Genomic DNA, 20,731 nt, shown 5'->3' on the forward strand with positions numbered 1-20,731 from the left:
TTTCATTGCCTTAGTAATTACCACAGCTGTTTCATCTGAGGGAAATCCTGAAAACATGACCTGTTGGTGCGCCTTGAGGACTGGAGTTGAGAAACACTGCTCTAGGGTCTTTGCTAAAAAAAAAACATATATAATGTTTGGGGGTTCTATGTAATTTTCTAGCAAAAAAATGATGGCTTTTACATGTAGGAGAGAAATGTCATTATTGGCCTGGTAGGCAAGTAGTGATATCAGTGACTCTTACCACTGTTCAAAGTTGTGCTCCACGTTTGACCTGTCAGTCTCAGGTCAAACCACGCTTTCCCCACCTTGCGGTAAAAAAAAGAAAAAAAAAGAAGAAAAACCAGGCTCCTCTGCACTCCTCCCCCTACTCCATAGTGATCCTAGATGTCACAGGCTCTTTAAATCTGCAGTCCCGACACTGCAGGTAAACTCATGTAACACAAGGTATCCTCATAATGTAGTGCAGTGGTCATCAACCCTGTCCTCAGGGCCCACTAACAGGCCAGGTTTTATGTATTACCTTGGGGAGATGAAGACTAGAATACTGCAATCACTGAGCAGCAAATGATATCACCTGTGATGTATTTCAGTTATCTTGCAAACCTGGCCTGTTGATGACCACTGGTGTAGTAAGTTAAAAGCAGCAGACATTTATTAAATTGATTACACTTACATCAAGGTGAAAAACAAACAGCTTGTAATGATCACAGCGGGGCTCGCAGCACCCACGTCACTTCTGATTTCGGGCAACGTCACCCAGCTCTGCACTTTCTTTCCTATGGTTTGAAAGGGGCACTTATGAGTGCCCTGAAAAATGTAGCCACATCCCCTCCACTTCCTCTCAACCATCTTGCCACTTCTGAAAGCTGTTGTTGCTAATGTTTCAGCCTGAATCCTGACAGCCACACTTCTATCAAGAACTGTGCACCTCTGCTTCAACTAGCCACATGCCTGCTGAGCTCAGCAGCCTCACAGTGATACTATGGAGGTCTATATGGGTGACAAGCTATGACACTTTGATCTAGTTAATGCATTTTTATACTTTTTTTTTTTTTAAATAAATCGCTACACCTAGATGGATGCGCCCTCTTTTTTTTTATATGTGTATTACAATCTCAAGACCTAATTTGGGAGGCACTGCATCCACTTTATCTGGTGTCCCCTACCACTCTTCTGGCTCTTCTTAGGTGCCCCGTTAAATGACGATTGGGTTCCAGTGAGCACAATAGCTTATTCCTTTTCTTTGCTTTTGGTTTTAATACTGCTTTCATCTTTTCTTAGCCCCTTCTATATCTTATCCTTCACATTAACATAGCCAGATATAAGAACCCAAGACTGCTCAATCATTTTTTTCTGCTTTTTCCTCTTCTATGCTTTGCTTATCCTCCTGCATCCCCCATCCCTTATATAAATTACATTAGGTACCTGATTTTTCTGAATTATGTTAACTGATACCTCCAAAAAAAAAAAAAAAAAGTTCTAGAACTAAAGCTGGCCATACACGTATAGAATTTCAGCTGTTTGCAGTGCCAATGACTATTCGTTGCTCGATAGCGACTTGTCTGCTAACTGATAGAATAAAATTGTTTCCATGATATAGTCAAGAACATTAACAACATATACAAAGCAGCTGACGCGTTTCACATTTATGACAAGTGCTTACTCATAGCTATGAGTAAGCACTTGTCATAAGTGTGAAACGCGTCAGCTGCTTTCTGTACGTTCCTGTTACAGTGTCTTGTATATTCCATGATCCAGTTTTTATCAATGAAGGCACTTGTTATCTTGTCCGGTGTGCAGCCATCCAGATTACGTCGTCCATTTCTACTCGTCTCAGCATTAGCCAGCACCTGGGGCTCTTTTCCTTTGGAGGATCTGAATCTCTTCATCGGTCTATCAGCCTAGACCTACCTGAGCGGTGGAGTATTTTTCGCTTTGCTTGAACAGTCGAAATCGACTGTAAAGTGGAGTTCACCAACGGCACAAATGTCGAACAATCATTCCGAAAACTACCAGTCTCGGACAAAATTCTGTACGTGTATGGCCAGCTTAGGTGTACTATGTCTCACATTACATTCACAAGTGTTTTGATTTATTTAAGGTAATGGTACATGAAAATTTACCGTTAGCGCACACATGACTTGATTTTCTTAGTCTTCTAGGGTGGCAACTAAGTGGCCAAAATGTATGCCTTTAGGCTCTGGGCCCCGCATTCAAATATCCCTGGGCCACGGTCTACATAGAGTCTGTATGTTGTCTGTGTGGGTTTTCTCCACAATGGAAAAACATAATGTGAGGGTAGTTGGCTCTACTGTGTGTATGAATGTGGTATAATGCTGCAATTTGTTGGGGACAGTAACCGTTTTCAGGCGTCTGTTACCAACAAAAACCCCAGGAATGTTCCCAGTTAGTGGCCTCTGGCAAACTTTTCTGGATCAGGAGTAGACAACTCCAGAAGAGAAGGAGAAACTTTGGGCCCACTCACCAGATGTAAAATACATCACACCGCTCCCCCGTGCTGGCTGTGATTATATTCTGCATCTTGTGCTGTGGATGCTGAAACGGTTTCCATTATGTCCTGCCTTGTTTTTTTCAACAAAAATGGTGGCCGTCTGCACACAGACACCGATGACCTTTTGCATGTATGTAAATGAAATGGGTAGAAGATGGCTTCAGCTTCTGTACTCCACCTGTAGAGAACTCCTCAGATGCGTTCTGCCCTTTTCTGGGCTTAATCGTAGAGGTTGCCTTGTCTTCTCCTAAGCTGCTGTATCTCTCATATATATTTTCTGCTGCTACTGAATCTGCAAATTTGCATTGGACGCTCACTGACAGCTGTCACAGTGTCAGATAGAAATTATTCGGACCCACACAGCCTAATGATGGCCATGGCTCCAGGTCTAGTCACTGTATTACATTGCATCTGCTATGCTCTTAGTAAGTGGTCTGGGTCCTGACACAAGGACCCATGTTTTTTCTATCATTTCCCACGGCTCTGTGCTACAGGTCTGATGGGTGGCAGGTGGAAACAGCTACAGAATTTGCATACCAATGAAAACACATAGGTATTTGTGGCTTCCAGGGACCCAGGACACTCACCTGCAGAATTGCTATGTACAGTTCAGACAGGAAGAGGAAAATTGGGAGGAGGGTCATTTTTGCTTAGGAGGCAATCTGTGCGTTTCATTTACTTAATTTACTCCCAAACCCTGCACTCGGTGCGTTACCTACTCTAACCCCTGCACTTGGAGTGTTGCTTACCCCCCCGACCCTGCACTTGACTTGTTGCTTACTCCGAACCCTGCACTTGGCGTGTTTTCCATAATCCTATTGTACTTGGTGCGTTCCTTACTTCTGACCCCTGCACTCAGTACGCTCCTTAATGCTGACTTCTGCACTCGATGCGTACCTTACTCCTAAACCCTGCACCCCTTTGCATTCCTTGCTCCTGACCCCATGCATCCAGTGCATTCTTTACTCCTGACCCCTGCACCCAGTGCATTCCTTACTCCTGACCCCTGCACTCTTTGCGTTGTTTACTCCTTTTTCCTCTGTGTATTACTTACCCCTGCATGCTTTGGCATGCACTCTTGATCCAGAGCAGCATAGGTTCAGGTTTTATTTAACCTAACCCATTTAAAGCTCCTCCCACACACCGCATTCTCTACAGCATGCTACGCATGATTGCTTTCCTCAGAATGCCCAAAAGTGCCTCAGGTACCTCACAACCATTCTTGGTGATTTTACGGGTATGACTACAAATAGGGGCATGGTTCCGGGAGTGTGGTCAAAAAAGGGTCATGGTTAGTAGGGTGTCCCTGGATTTCATTTTGAAAACCTGGTAGCTTTAAGCCAAGTATACACGTATTCTTCCTGCTGAACTGGCTGACTTTCGGTCCCTGTACTCCTCCCTGTTCGACAGATTCTGATAGGCTTCCCACTGCCAGAATACAATAGTGCAGCAGGGGAGATCCCTGCATCTACTTTATATCACTTGTATGAATGTGGGAATCAGTCCAATTTTGCTTTTTTTTTTTTTTTTTGACAAAACCTGCTGGTTGAACGAAAAAAAACTATGCATGTATACTCTGCTTTAGAATGGTACAGATATAAGCTGATATGAACGATTTGATGTACTGTCTCTGAAGCACTGCACAATCTGTTGGCACAATATGGGAAATAAATTACCGTATTTGTTGGTGTATAACACACACTTTTTTCCCCTTAAAATCAGGGGAAAATCGTGGGTGCGTGTTATACACCGATCCCTGCTGTCTCTGAGGGAAGAGAAGCGTGCGCCGCTGAATTACATAGAGCCGCGATCTCCTGTGTACCCGGTGCTTCGTCACTCACAGCCACGCCTCCTGGCCCCGCATTGGGCCACTGTTCTGTCTATCATATTAGCAGGGCCAGGAGGTGTGGCTGTGAGAGTGACGGAGTGCCGGGTACACAGGAGATCGCGGCTCTGTGTAATTTAGTGGCGATCGCTCCTCCTCCTCTTCCCTCTGAGACAGCAGGGATAATCCAACACTGGTGAGGCTGTAATGATGGGAAAGGTGAGGCTGCAGATGGGCACTGAAAAGGCTGCATTGTTGGTCAATTTATAGGCTGCAGATGGGCACTGAACAGGCTGCATTGTTGGGTAATTTAATGGCTGCAGATGGGCACTGAACAGGCTGCATTGTAGGGCAATTTAATGGCTGCAGATGGCACTGAACAGGCTGCATTGTTTGGTAATTTAATGACTGCAGATGGGAACTGAACAGGCTGCATTGTTGGGCAATTTAATGGCTGCAGATGGGCACTGAGCAGGGTGCATTGTTGGGCAATTTAATAGCTGCAGATGGGCACTAAGCAGGCTGCGTTGTTGGGTAATTTAATGGCTGCAGATGGGCACTGAACAGGCTGCATTGTTGGGTAATTTAATGGCTGCAGATGAGCACTGAGCAGGGTGCATTGTTGGGCAATTTAATGGCTGCAGATGGGCACTGAGCAGGGTGCATTGTTGAGCAATTTATAGGCTGCAGATGGGATTGAACAGGCTGCATTGTTGGGCAATTTATAGGCTGCAGATGGGCACTGAACAGGCTGCATTGGTCATCAATTTATAGGCTGCAGATGGGCACTGAACAGGCTGCATTGGTCGTCAATTTATAGGCTGCAGATGGGCACTGAACAGGCTGCATTGTTGGGTAATTTAATGACTGCAGATGGGCACTGAACAGGCTGCATTATTGGGCAATTTAATGACTGCAGATGGACACTGAGCAGGGTGCATTGATGGTCAATTTAGAGGCTGCAGATGGGCACTGAGCAGGGTGCATTTATGAGCTGTGACCCTAATTTTGCTTCAAAGTTCTGTATTTAAAATGTAAGCTTTTTTCCTTAAACTTCCCTCCTAAAATTAGGGTGCGTGTTATACGTCTGTGCGTCTTATACACTGATAAATACGGTATCTAGTTTTTCTCAGCTATATTGTTTGCACTGTAAATATCTTTTATTTAAAACTTGAACAAAAGTAATTTACCCAAAAAACATGACAAGCTTGAAATACAGCCAACTCCAAGCCTCATAGAATACATAAGTGAGAGATTGCCACTGATGATAAAAACAACTGCCCAAAACTTGCATTGTCAGGGATATAAAAAGTGTTGATAACACTGAATTGGATAGTTACAAATTACTCCAGTACATTCAGCATCATCTTTCTTTTTATCAGTTCTAACCTGATCAAGGTCAAATAACTGACAAGACTGCCAACACTCACTACCAGGGACAGGAACCAATACAGAGCAACCCAGAGCGAGGTGCCAGCTGTCCTCCCTTGTACGGATACTTCAATTGATTAACCTGCTCTGCTATCTTGGAGAGGGTTTCAATGTCACAATGTCACAGGCACCATAAAGATTGGCCTTAAAAAATGAATTTATTATTGTTACATTCAAATACAATACTTTATTTGGCTATGGCAAGAGCATAAAAAAACTGGTGGGTGGATATCTCAGCTAGAGGTTCATTATTAGATCATTGCAATTATTTCCAAGCACCTACTTCACTAACATTAGCAGCACATGGCCTCAAATAACCGCTTTAAAATGAATGTGTAAACAGGAGAAAGTGTTTTATTGTCTTCATTAAACGCAGCAAGTGGAAAATAAGCTACTTGACAAATAAAGAGGAAACACATGATTTCAACTCTGCAGTTTCAGATCACAAGACATTGCTATTTTAATTACAACTTTAAATCTCTTGCTCAGCCCCTTGGCGCGGGCACTAGATGGTACTGGCCAGTACCAATAATGGAAAGTCATCTAGACAGATATTCCAGAATAGTCACTTACCTCTGTAGTCGAATGAAATGACATGAAAACCCATTGAGCTGAGGACCTAGTAGGAGGACACAAGATTAAGTACAATTCCCCATCAAAATAAATACAAATTTGACCTAAATATATGCAGCAGATAATTTACGTTTAAAGAGATAATGCATGCTAGTGTAGTTTTCATTTTTTTCACATAGCTAAACCCCCTGTGTTTTTTACGCAGAGACTCAGTCACGACCTTCTTCCCTGACAACTAAACACAGGCTGGCAGTTTGAATTACCCGTACATGTACTTACAGAAGTACTGTCTGCTACAGCAATTTTAAACTCCTTAGCAAAGATATCAGTGTCAGAATTCTGCCAGAAAACTGCCTCTGGAGACTTCTAGGCTGCCCACGGTGCTTCCACCTCCATGTCAGAGGTTTTTGCTGCAAGTACTAAAATTCTTTCAAGATGGATACCAAGAGCCCTTTCATAGTAAACAATGACAGCTGAGACGGTAGATGGTAGAAGTAGACGGTTTACTATGCAGCAGCTTTCAGAGATTTTTGTCCTTGCTGCAAAAACACTTTGCTGATGTACACTCATCAGCCTTACCATTATGACCACCCACCATAATCTGTCAAAGCATGGACTCTGCCAAACCTCTGCAGGTATGCTGTGGTATCTGCAACCAAGACATCAGTAGCAGACTCTTTATGTAATCATAGTTGTAAGGTGAGCCCTTCAGGGATCGCACAGATGCTAAGTTGCATTGAGATTTGGAGGCCAAGTCAACACCTCGAACATGTTGTTGTGTTACTAAAACCATTCTTGAATTCAACAGACCAGGCCACATTCTTCTAATGCTCCTGTGTTCCAGTTCTGAATGCTCATGAGACCATTGTAGGCACTTTTGGCTGTGAACACTGGTCAGCATGGACACCCTGATTGGTCTGTGATGCTGTGTTTTAAACCAGCATTACATTTTTCAGAATTATGAGCTATAGTAGCTCTTCTATTGGATTGGACTACACGGACCAGCCTTTGCTCCCCATGTGTATCAAACTTTGGCTGCCCATGACCCTGTTGCCAGTTCACCAATTTTCCTTGTTTGGACCACTCTAGGTAGGTCCTGACCAGTGTAGACTGGGAACGTCCCACAAGAGAGCTGCAGTTTTGGAGATGCTCTGACAGTCATCTAGTCGTTACAATTTGGCCCTTGTCAAAGTTGCTCAAATCCTTACTCTTGCCCATTTTTTCTGCTTTCAACACATCTTTAGGGACAACATGTTCACTTGCTGCCTAATATATTCCACCCACTTTCAGATGCCATTGTAATGAGATAATCCATGTTATTCACTTTACTTGTCAGTGATCATAATTTGACACTCTGTTGTGTTAATTTTCAGACAGAACTGCAGCTCTGTTGCCTGTGCTTAATACTCTCAAACTGTTGCAACAGACAGAACCTCTGCAACTTTACATAATGCAGATTGCCTGGTTGCTGTGGATTACTGCCATTTGCCAGTTAGTATAGAAAACTCTTAGTATTTTTACTAAATGGTAGCTTACATTACACAATGAAAAAACAGGGTTAGAAGGGTCATAGGACACACTTGTAATTTTTGTTAAGATATAATGTAGATTTTCTTTCACTTGCATTCTCCAGCTTACATAAGGTTACATTTACAATTGTAATTATACTTACAATTACAAAGACTGGCTTCTGCTCTAAAACTAGAGAAATCATCTCACATGCATGTGTGCATACAGAATGGCACTGCAAATATTGCAAATGTTTTATCATACATGTCTACCTTTCTAAGCCCTTTACATAATTACCCATTCACACATGTCCTTTTTCCTCCAGTAAAATGCATGCATTTACAGCACAAAATGTATATCAAGTAGAAAACCCAAAGATTCATATATGGCTAGTAATTATATACAGTATATTCAGCAGCATAGTATTTGTTAAAATATAGGGCATGCCACATTTTTGTATGTTTACATAAATTAAAGTGGATCGCCAGCTTAACCCTAGCTAATCTTAAAATTGTCCCCTCCTCCCTCCTGACACCTGCACTTACTATCTTGTGTAAGAAAGATGCATATAATTAACTATTTTAAGGCTGCTCCAGTCTGCTCATAGTTTTCACCTCCCCTGTGTCAGCCAGCGGTGGTTGCAGCGAGGAGGAAGCGGCAACAACAGATGGGCCATTTAAGCCTATCAGTGAATTCACCAGACTAGACTTTACTGGTCAGAGTGCTCTCTCCTCTTCTCTCTCTTTTTTTTTTTGAAGGAATTTTTATTGAAATATTCAGTTACATGTATGCATATCAAGCGTTACAATATACAGTAGTGTACATTAGGCAGAATAAGTATTCAAGACATTCATATCATAGAGTATAGGGAAACGTCATAGTACGTTCATATATTATGCCATTTCAGTATTATTTATGAGAATATTCCACTTTAATATTGAATTCCATCATTTGGTACTTTATAACATGAGCATATAGACAAGGTATATATAAAGACATAGTCTAGCCATTATAACTAATAGTCCCGGGTCATAGGAGCAGAGAATACACTTGGTGAAGGGAGCAGGGATCGGGGGGGACAAAATAAGACGGGGGGGAGATCAGGGAGATCCCAAGGGGAAGAAAGGAAGAAGGGGGGGGGACAACAACCGCAATGTCATCTTGAGTGTGGGGGACCAGGAAACCCGGGGAAGAAAAAACCCCCCACTTGGGCCAATGAGAGAGTGGTGGATTTGTATTTGTATCCATTTCTACACAGTGAGGCCTCTGGCCTCGACCCAGGCCGACCATATTTTATGAAATTTTTTGGGGGCAGTTACGACCCATGTACATCAGCTTATAGAGGGGGAGAGCGGCGTTCACCAGGTCCCGCCAATCTCCTCTTCTCTCTAACCATGCTGGGTGATACAGGGGAGATCATGTGACCTGACCGGAGGGGACTGATATATATATATCTCTATCTATATATAGAAAGAGAATATATATATATATATATATATATATATATATATATATACATACACACACACACAAACATATACACATCTTTTCTTAAAAAGGTTATTAAGCATAAGTGTTTGGATGGGGAAGGAACATTTTTAAGAGTAGTTAGGGTTAAGCTGGAATTTCACTTTAGGCCCCTTTCACACTTGTGCGACTTCAAAATTGCGCGATTTTATGGCTGCAAATTTGGGCAATTTTGCCGCGATTTGAGAGCAGTACTACTTTGTACGACCTTGTCACAACTTTGGCATGAACCATTCTCAACTTGTGCTTACAAAGTCGTACTGAAATCGTATCTATATTATTCAGGTACGATTTGCATGCTACTTGAGGGTTTAACATTGAGGTCTATGGACATCAACTCGCATTGAAGTTGGACCAGAGTAGTGCAGGGACTACTTTGAAGTCAGCACGACTTAAAGTTGTGCCAATACGAATGGTAGTCATTGAAAATCATGGAGAACTGTCATACAATTTTGCAGTACAAAATCGTGGGACAAGTCGTATAAGTGTGAAAGGGGACTTAAGCAGACTCATCGAGATTGATGATAAACACACAAAAAAAACTACTCTATGTATCATGCAGTTTTGCATATCCTGAACAAATCTGCGCTTGGAAAAAAAAAAAAAAAAAATTGCTGTTCTGTAAGTTACCCTCACTACGTAACAAATGAAAAAAAAAATGCACACAACAAATAAAAACACCCAAAAATAATTTGCCGATTTAAAAGTATGAAATGGTGTTTTTCAGCATTACTGCATCCAGTTGCACAAGAAAATGTTCAGTATCTGGTGACTGAATCTACCTACCTTATTTATGTGAGTAAAAAACATTTACAAAACAATAAGCAGGTGCAAGCAGGGGAAAGAAGAAGATTATGCCAGCAGGCAACAAAGATTCCCGTGGGTGTTTGATTCAGGTAAGTATACATTTGGGGTAGAAAGTAGAGAGTGTATTATAGGTCAGGGGTCAAAAGAATAACAGGTTTTTTTTAAACAGCAGTTATCCTTTAAAGTTGTCCATTGGTAGAGATAGACATAAACCTAGCAGCTGGAAATACGTCTTTTTAACAAAAATTATACTATGAAAGAAAAATAAAATTTTACCTTGTATAGTTGTACTCTGTGATCACCTCCTCTGTTTGAGAAGAAAGTAGAGGTTAACTTAATAGTAAAGGAGGGAATATACTTGTGTTTTGATATTTCAAAAAAAAATAAAATAAAAAAATCTACAGGAAGACCCATGAAAGAAAAAAAAAGAAAGAATATTTAGGGCCCAAACTCTAGGAAGAACATTTTGCCTTTAGTCCTGCTTTAAGAACTCCACTCCACCCTCTGTAGTTATGATCAAATAACAAACCCTGTGCACAAATAAACCTCTGAAATTCAATCTCTCTTGGATGGATGTTCCTCTTCTTTAGAACGGAAATAGAAGAGTAGAATAAAAAGGTCTGCGCCTGTAAAAAATTAGGATCCCTTTCCTCATCTGAACCTACACAAACTGCACTATAAGTGTGAAGCAGTGAAGAGGTGGCCAGATACTTTAGGAGGATGCGGAGTAATGCAAAACTGCTCATTTGCATGGTAAGGGCATTATTACATATTTTTATTGATGGCATTTAAAGATTCCTACAGCTCAGTTTAACCACTTGCTTACTGGGCACTTAAACCCCCCTCCTGTCCAGACCAATTTTCAGCTTTCAGCGCTGTTGCACTTTGAATGACAATTGCGCGGTCATACAACACTGTACCCAAATGAAATTTTTATCATTTTTTTCCCACAAATAGAGCTTTCTTTTGATGGTATTTGATCACCTCTGCGGTTTTTATTTTTTGTTAAAAAAATTGAAAAAGACAGAATTTAAAAAAAAAAAAATTATATTTTTTTTATATTTTGTTATCAATTTTTGCAAACAGTTAATTTTTCTCCTTCGTTGATGTACGCTGATGAGGCGGCACTGATGGGCACCGATAGGTGGCAGTGATGGGCACTGATGGGTGGCGGTTATGGGCACTGATGGGTGGCAGTGTTGGGCACTGATTGGGCTCTGATTGATGGCAGCACTGCCAGGTGGCACTAATAGGTGGCACTTGTGGGCATTGATAGGTGGCACTTGTGGGCTTTAATAGGTGGCACTGTGGGCACTGGCAGATGGCACTTGGAGGCACAGATGAGGCATCTGTGCCTCCTTCCTCTTCGGGACCGATGTCCCTTTGACATAAGCCGGTGATCGGCTTTTTTTTCCTCCTCACGCTGTCAGCGTGAGGAGAAAAGGAAACCGATCACCGAGCTTTTGTTTACATCATGTGACCAGCTGTCATTGGCTGACAGCTGATCACATGGTAAGGGGCCGGGGCCGGCCCCTTACTCGGATCTGTGATCATCCGAGTCTCCGTGACTCGGTGATCACAGCGCGCACACCGTGCGCCCTGCAGGGTGCGCGCGGTGCGCGTGCATAGGGGAGGACGTCATATGACGTCCTCCCGGAGATTGAGGTCCGCGCTGTAGCCGTCATTCGGCTATGGCCCGGACCTCAAGTGGTTAAATGAACCTTCCAATATTCATATACCCCAACACTAAACTTTAACCTCAAATATGCACCCCGACTCTTAATACCTTAAAGTGATTGTAAAGGTTCGAATTTTAATTTTTTTAAAATAACAAACATATCATACTTACCTCCACTGTGCAGTTCGTTTTGCACATTGTGGCCCCGAACAGCGTCTTCTCGGGTCACTCGGCAGCTCCTCCCCGCATCAGGTAACCCCCTAGGAGAAGCGCTCTCCCGGGGAGTTACCTTTCGGGCACGCTCCCGAGTCCAGCATTCCACGTCCATAGAGACGAATAGCGGACTCGGCTCCACCCCCCACGTTAATGGATTTGATTGAAAGCAGCGGGAGCCAATGAGCTGAGCTGCTATCAATCTAACCAATCAAGAGCCGAGAACGCCAGGCAGAGGAAGAGTGAAATTCCGGGGCTTAGGTAAGTAAAACGGGGGGGGGGGGGGGGGGGGTTTGGGGCGGGCGGCCCAGTCACTGCCAGGTGTTTTTTTACCTTAAATCATAGGATGCATTAAGGTGAAAAACACAAGCGTTTACAACCCCTTCAACTCTGACTCTTAATCTGTGTCCTAACACTTAACCTATATAATTTAATACCCTAAACCCGACCTTAAACTTTGATCTTCACCCCTTAACCCAACAATGTCTACTTGCCTTCCTGTACTTCTGAAGCTTCTGCATCAAATCTTAACAGTGCCATGCTAAGGTGTCATTGCTGAACAATAGTGTTCCCTTAAAAATTTAGATTTCCTTAAAGCCCAAAGCTAGACTAAACTTTTCTGGTTAAAATGTGGGAATATGTATATTACTTTTTCAGCTTTATATCGCTTTGTCATCATTGGGAGTTCTACCTTGATTTACTCTGCCCCTTTCATTAGGAACACATTTTTTGGCTGGAGTTAGGCTTTCATTTTCATTTTCTGGATTTGCATGGATCTGTTAATGGATAGCTAAAAAAGGAAATTTCAATAAAAAAAGTTTCACTTATTTTTGTATAAAAAGTTCATGTTTCCACAACAAAGCAATCCTAGTGTTCTATGTCCAAGTCCTGAACCAGGTCTTTCAGATTAAGTTACAGTAGAGTTTTTGCAAATGATCCACTGGCACAAATGCCAAATGTGATTCTTAACAAGACTTTCTTACCTATACTGATTGCAACAGAACAATCCTCACTACAATGCTGTCCACAAACTCAAACTGTTTTTAATCTCCCAGAAGGTTCCGGATGTGCAACCCCCCCCCCCCCCCCCAAGTCAATGTTCAGCCCTCTGAGGGCTCAAAGTTCAATAAGTCCAGTAACCCTTTCAGAAAACCCTTCAAAAGCAGGCTCAAGTGCCTTTGTCACTTTTAGGGAGAATAAAGGAGAAGTGTGGATTGAAAAAATAAACATACTGTACATACTCACCTAGATGGCTGCAGCATCAATCCAATGCTGCAGCTGCCCACTCCAGCTCTAAGACCAACTACTAAGCAATCACATTAACGCTGATTGCTCAGGTCTCATTCTTCACTAAGCAGAGAGCGGTGAATGTCAGTCACCGGCTCTCTGCTATGCCCGTCTTGTGCTTACTGAAGCGCCGGGCTGTAAAGAGGGTGGGAGCGGCTGGCTCAGGCTCTCAGCAGTGGACTGAGAGGCTGAGCCAGCTGCCGGTCAGGGATCTGGATGGATCCCGACATTATTGGACTAGCTCTGTGACATCAGTCGACAGCAGACTTTAGCAGAAATAAGAAATAAGTGCACTCCTGTTTCCTAGAACAGAAAGCTTTGCCCATACTTCTCTTTTAAGTAAAGTTATCAAAAGAATATAAGGCACAATAACTGCAAGTCAGGCTGCCAGTCTTTTAGCAAAGGCCTTGAAGCTCTTTGCATCTCCAAATGTAGGGTTGCCAACTGTAAAAATCTGGCAAAAAATATTTAATAAATCTACTGTTGTACATGGAATTATTTTTTTACATAAATCCCAACTGAGAGATGGTCAGGTACAGGTTTTCTATTGCCATACAGCAATCATGGTGTGATCTTAGAGAAAATGTATCTCATCTGCCCCATTGTTCCCGTCTTGCCATATGTCAGAACTGGTTACTGTCTACCTTATTTCAAATTTTTCAAACAATAAGTGCTCACCTTGTGCCTGCATTCCCATGTAAGTAAAGAATGACAGGATAGTTTGTAGACATCACTTCCTCGTACCACGCCAGGTCCTTTCCCTGAGCATCTTTCCACAGCACTGCAGGAACGGTGTGCCTGTAACAACAAGAGATCAGTAGAGTCATTCCAAAAATAGGATGCCATATGTTCATAAATTCCATGAGAAGGAAAGCAGTCTGTATATCGGGACAAATTGCTCGTAATGATTACAATAAATAATGAATGAAGATGAATGTTGTTTTGTTCCATCCATTGTTAACCAGAGCTCTTTATGTGATATCAGACACTTAACCTCTAGTTGATTTTAAAAATCAGTTCATGTGTTTAGTTGAGGGCCCAATAACACTACATGTTACATGCAATGCCTTTTATTCTAAATGGCATCTCAATGCACCTTGCCAAAAATAGTCCATGCTCCCTTTTTTGGTGCATTTTGGTGCATTTTAGTGCATTAGGCAGTCTATTTAAAGGAATCATCAGTAAAACAAGTGACCATTTTGTGAAACATATTTTTTCCAAAATTCCAACAAAAGAAATCTATTAGCTTAGCCAGTCTAACTATTCTAGACAATGAATTGGAGACCGATATATATCATCTATTTTGCTTGTTAATAAATGAAATGAAAAAAAAAAAAAATTGCGCTAATTAAGGCATGTTAGGTGGTAGGCAGTTTTGTCACCGACAGCTACAGCTATAAATACCAGCCAGTCTCCAGTCAGTACTGGAAGGGAGCCAGGACTTGAAATCTGCTCCTCAACATAGTCCAGAGGTGGATGCTTTGAACTCATCCTTTTCTCCAAAGGAAATGGAAAAATTGGTGCTCAAAAAAATAATTTACCAACATGTCACAAGCACGTACATGCAAAAACGCTTATAAAAAGCTATAAGTCAAAAATGAAAGCCTTCTGTAACAACTGCTAAACATGCATACTACCAATTTTTGAGGACAAAACCAACAAGCTATGCAGTAACCATGATATTTCCAGGGGTTATACTAACAAGTAGAATGAAGGTCACAATCTCTTCAAAATCCCAGTGCATTACAATGACATAACCTCATTTTATCAGCGTGTTATCTCCTAATGTCGAATACTGTGAGGTCGGACACTTCAGCAAGCCTCATTCCTTTCACAATGTTTGCGCCGCTGTCACGAAGCACAAGCATCACTCGGTCTTTGTTTATTCCCCAGTCTTGAAGTATGCCTAGAAACATTTCTCTAAATGTACTCCCCAGTGTGGGATCCTTGTATCACCTTTGTATTCAACACCAATTGCCTTTTTGTCCATCTGCTGTCAATGAAGTGGCATGTAAGACTCATAGGTTACTCTGTTGGCCCTGACCAGCAGTCAGTCGTAAATGAGAGCGAGTTGCCAGCATTCTCTGGTTGCAGCATAGCCTTTATTTCTCAACTACCTTTTGGTGAATCTTTCCCAGCATTTCGGTTCAATAATACTTTTCATTCTTCAGTGGGTACCTTGGGTCAGCTATGGACATCAACCGCTGAAATCCAGAGTCAAACACCATTGTAAATGGCTGGTTATCCGTAACCATCATCTCTGTGATTGCTTTGTCCAGCTGTTGGCATCTTCCATCCAAATTTAGCCACTTAGATATTTTCTGAAACATATTTTTTATTGTTGTTTGGTGGAATTGTGGTATTTCGCTTTGTGATTCAGATTGTTTTCGCTGTGCTTCATTATATAATTTACCATGATGAACTCTTAGATGGGCCCAAAGATTTGACATATTTTTGTTTTTTGCAGTTGTTGATCCCATGCTCACATTTTTTGTGCATGTGTTGCACACTGCTGCTTTTCCTGGAGATGGTTGAAATGAGAAACAGTCCCAGACCATACTTTACTTTTTCTCTCTGCATCCATCAGCATTGCAATTTGAAAGTATAAGGTTAAAAATGACAGGCACCCTGCTGTGGCTGGCTTGCTGGCTGGCACCCTGCTTTGGCTAGCTTGCTGGCTGGCCTGGCACCCTGCTGTGGGTGGCTTGCTGCTGGCACCCTGCTCTGGGTGGGCTTTGTGGCTGGCATCCTGCTCTGGGTGGGCTTCATGGCTGGCACCCTGCTGTGGGTGGGCTTGCTGGCTGGCCTGATACCCTGCTCTGGGTGGGCTTCAGGGCACCCTGCTGTGGCTAGCACCCTGCTGTGGGTGGCTTGCTGCTGGCACCCTGCTCTAGGTGGGCTTTGTGGCTGGCACCCTGCTCTGGGTGGGCTTTGTGGCTGGCACCCTGCTCTGGGTGGGCTTGCTGGCTGGCCTGATACCCTGCTGTGGATAAGCTTGCTGGCTGGCACCCTGCTGTGGGTGGCTTGCTGGCTGGCATCTTGCTGTGGGTGGCTGCTGGCTGGCACCTTGCTGTGGGTTGGTGGCAGCTGGCTGGCACCCTGCTGTGGGTGGCTGCTGGCTGGCACCTTGCTGTGGGTGGGTGTCTGCTGGCTGGCCTGGCATATTGCTGTGGGTGGGTGGCTGATGGCTGGCTTGCCAGCCTCAGTGGCCTGGCACTTCACTGTGGGTAGGTGGCTGGCTGCTGGCATGTCTGTCCGAGTGTCGAGGCGAGGGAGGCCTGTCAGACTCAGAACGCTAGGCCCAGTGCGCGTAATGACAATGTGTGCGTGCACCTTGCGCACTGGATCTGCAAGCTTCTGGGCCCCCAAAAGATGGCCGCAGCCTGCAGAGACCAATATCGGTAATATCGGTCTAGTTTATAACTGATACCGATGTTTTCGAAAAATGCTTACATCAGCCCTCAATAATCGGTCTTTCCGATAATTGATCGATCCCTACGCTAAGGTGTATGTGTTTTATAGAATTACCTTGAGGGACTTAATCCTATTAAAAGGAGAAGTATAGCCAAAGTGATTATGGCTATACTTCTCCTGGGGATCACAGGAGTGCAGTTCATTCTGCACTCCTGTGAACCACTTTCAGCCGACAGCGGGCAAAAGCCTGCTGCTGGCGGAGGTCACTCAACTGATCCAGGCTCTAGATTGATCCCGAATGTAAAGTCACCCAGGTGCCTGGACCAGCAGCTGGCCCAGCCTCTTAGCTCAGTGCTCCAGTGAGCATTGGAGGGGCAGAGCAGGGTGCCAATGACTGAAAGTCACCAGCTTTCTGCTCACTGAAGACCAAGAACTGAGTGATCAGCAGTGTTTGATCGCTCAGTTCTCAGTCTTAGAAGATGCAGGGGACATATACAGCATTTGACCAATGCTGCATCCACCTAGGCAAGCATACACATTTAAAAAAAACAAAACATACTTTTAAACCCAAGAACATAAATGTAATATATTGCAGCTTACAGTCCTTCAATGTGATGGCTGCATTTGTTTTCAGAAAAGTTTTCATCAAGTACAGAAAATACCTGTATATCTAGCCAGAAATGCTGTGTCCCTTTCACCTTCTTTGAGATGCACAAAAGAATATCTTCATTTCTATCTATCTTCTGTAATCTACCAATTGCCTTGCCCTCCATGTATCAGAGATGAAGAGATATTGACTGTTTGTGAAAGGGTGAAGACCATGACTGCCTCCATAGATACAGTGAGCGTTTGAAGCAGCCACCCTAGAACTAAAGTCGTATTTGCAGGATTACCAGGTGAAAAAAAGCATAAGAAGCTTGGAAAAAGGAAACAAATGCAGCCACCTCACTAGAACTAATATGCTGCAATATATTACATTTTTGGTTTTGATTCTAGATACACTTTAAAGCCTAGATGCCCAGGCCAAAGTTATCAGCTTCCATTAGCTTGACTATAACTTTATAACTAATTTGCCTACCTAAATAATTGAAAAAAACATTTCTGAGGACATATCCGGATTTCCTTTGGTACACTGTTAAAAAGGGGAGATTTCCCTTCACTTCGTGTCCCATTGCCAAAACAGGAGGTGAGAGAAAAACCCTCCAAACTAAAGGAATCCATGTGTGTCACCAGAGTCACCAGAACTAGTGTGCCCATTGGGAGAATTCCCCTCATCTGGCCAGTGTTAATTTAGTCGACTAAAACGAAAACAACTGAGATGACTAAAATACGACTAAAACTAAAATGGCATTTTAGTCAAAATTAACACTGGTCTGTAGTGCATGTTCATACCTCAATACCATAAATAATAACATATTAGATTTTTCACTCCAGCAGTATATAATGAATTTGAAAATTGTAGAGAAATGTTAACTAATGCATTACAATTTAATTATACCCACTGGATTTTAGATGACTAAAATGAGTTTTAGTCAACTAAATGCACTGGAGACTTTAGTCAACTAAAACGTAGGACATTTTAATCGACTAAAATCTACTGGAGATTTAGTCGACTAAATACGACTAAAACTAAAATAATTGCAGAAGACTAGAATGGGACTAAATCTAAAATGCCATTTTAGTCCTAAGACTAATGCCGCGTACACACGGTCGGACTTTTCGTCTACAAAAGTCCAACGGACGCTGACGGACTAAAGCTGGCTGGTAATCCGATCGTGTGTGGGCTTCTCCGGACTTTCAACGGACTTTTTTAGCCTCAAATCCGACGGACTTTAGATTTGAAACATGCTTCAAATCTTTACGTCGTAAGTACGACGGACCCCGAAATCCGCTTGTCTGTGTGCTAGTCCGACGGACAAAAACCCATGCTAGGGCAGCTATTGGCTACTGGCTATGAACTTCCTTATTTTAGTCCGGTGTACGTCATCACGTACGAATCCGTCGGACTTTTGTGTGGTCGTGTGTAGGCAAGTCCGTTCGTAAGAAAGTCTGCCGCAAGTCCGCCGAAGGTACGTCGGAAGTCTGTCGGACAGGCTGTCGGACTTTTGTAGACGAAAAGTCCGACCGTGTGTACGCGGCATAAAGCTGCGTAAACATGATCGGATTTTCCGACGGGAAATGTGTGATGACAGGCTGTTGGCGGAAAATTCAACCGTTTGTACGCTCCATCGACAATTGATGTTGGATTTTCCGTGGACAAATGTTGGATATCAGGCTTTAAAATTTTCCGCGGACAAATGTCTGTAGTCGGATTGTCTGAGCGTGTGTACACAAGTCTGCCGGACAAAAGTCCAAAGTACAAACACGAATGCTTGGAAACAAGGATGAGCCAGAAGTGATCGGTCTTGTAAATTAGCGTTCGTAATGAAGAACTGACATTCGTGACACGGCAAATTATGAAATCTCGAAATGCAGCGTGCATTCTCTTCTTCTTTAATGGGATAATAATGAAGCTGCTTTGCTGGTGATTCTGATGGAGTTCTGGTGCCAAACGTATTTTTAAAGGCTTTTATTTTCTAGTGATATCAAGAATAATATTATTATGCTTTTTTTTTTTGGGCACATTACCACAACACCATTATCCCGTAGTTTTTAGGATCAAAGATACAACTATGTTGGTGTCCCTTGTCAATTTTATATTGTATTTTTTTAAATGTAACTGCCTACTCCCAAAATGTCATTTGGAGTAAAACACATAGACAAGTATTATTCTCCACAATTTTTTTATTGTGCATTAAAAAAAAGAACAAAAAGAAAATTAGACATGCTATCTGCCAATAGAACTTAACCAAAAAGTGCATACTATGTATCCAAAAATATAGAATATATAACAAATCAAATCATTATTCAACCAAAAAATAAAATAAAAGCTTCATGCATGTGTCCTGCTTCTTAATATAGGGGGTCAACAATGCCAAGAGTTGGTGAAAGCAGGGGTCCGTCATCCGGAGATAATTCCGAAAATCATCTGAATTATTCTCCTGGAGCTCCTGCAGCAAAGGCATATGACAATTAATAAAGCAACCAATTTTTGGTCCAAGAAATCCACCTCCTCCTGTTCCTGGACTGCACTTGGGTCAAAGCAATAACTCCAAGGCCAATAATAAATAACACGCTATCTACTCCGATTCTGCATGTCTGGTTGACGAACGGCCGCTCAGAAACTAACCGAAAAGCGCAAAATGAAAAGTGCAAATCAACACTCACTAAACTTCTACTAACACGACATTAGCAGAAGGAGCTCAAAGGGTGGTGCTAAAGAGCTGAAAAACCACGTAGTATGTCACTATGTTTGTGTTTGTTGCCCGACAATTCCTTGCCGTTTGTATTCATCCAGGCACACGCCTTCAGACAAACGTCCGAGGTTTTGTCTGCGCAAGATCTGATCGTGTGTACGAGGCTTTAGACTAAAACTAAATTTGCTGCCAAAATTAACACTGCATCCGGTAACAACCCAAAATTTGGGATTTTCTTTTACTTTTCTGATAACGGTAATCATGACAAATACAGTGGGTAAATCTCCCTAATGGGGACACAGACAGCAATAAAAACTAAAAAGTTTTGCCTTTAGATATATTTTAAGGAACCCTCATTTTGAATGGAAAATTGTGTGCCTCTTTTAGCCGTCGGAAAATGTTTTTGAATTTTGCATTCCTCAAATAATAAGAATGCCAAGTACAGCTAAGATTTATCTTCTGGAATACAACACAAGAAAAAATGTATCTGCAAGTGCAGCTAGATGTACTAAACAATGAACATAAAGCTCCTGTAATGTATATCACTATGTATGTTCTACCACTGCAGGGGCTGCCATTTCTTCTGTGGCTTCACCTCTTCCCATGTGTGGAAGCCATGTCCTACACTGGACAGCATACAGATCAAAGAGATAATA

General features: G+C 42.4%; 1 protein-coding gene across 2 annotated transcripts in view; it reads right to left on the reverse strand.

The window, feature by feature from the left end:
* Positions 1 to 20,731, reverse strand: part of ABHD12 (abhydrolase domain containing 12, lysophospholipase) — a 218,669-nt gene that overhangs the window by 58,215 nt on the left and 139,723 nt on the right. For both annotated transcript variants that reach the window (XM_073627987.1, XM_073627988.1), the window contains exons 4-6: positions 14,044 to 14,163; positions 10,464 to 10,494; positions 6,345 to 6,390 (exon numbers count right to left, since the gene is read on the reverse strand). In XM_073627987.1, coding sequence (XP_073484088.1) covers positions 6,345 to 6,390; positions 10,464 to 10,494; positions 14,044 to 14,163 — 197 coding nt within the window. The remainder of the gene's footprint in view (positions 1 to 6,344; positions 6,391 to 10,463; positions 10,495 to 14,043; positions 14,164 to 20,731) is intronic.

Source organism: Aquarana catesbeiana, linkage group LG04 (genome assembly GCF_042186555.1).
Source record: "Aquarana catesbeiana isolate 2022-GZ linkage group LG04, ASM4218655v1, whole genome shotgun sequence".
NCBI classification, from domain to species: Eukaryota; Metazoa; Chordata; class Amphibia; order Anura; family Ranidae; genus Aquarana; species Aquarana catesbeiana.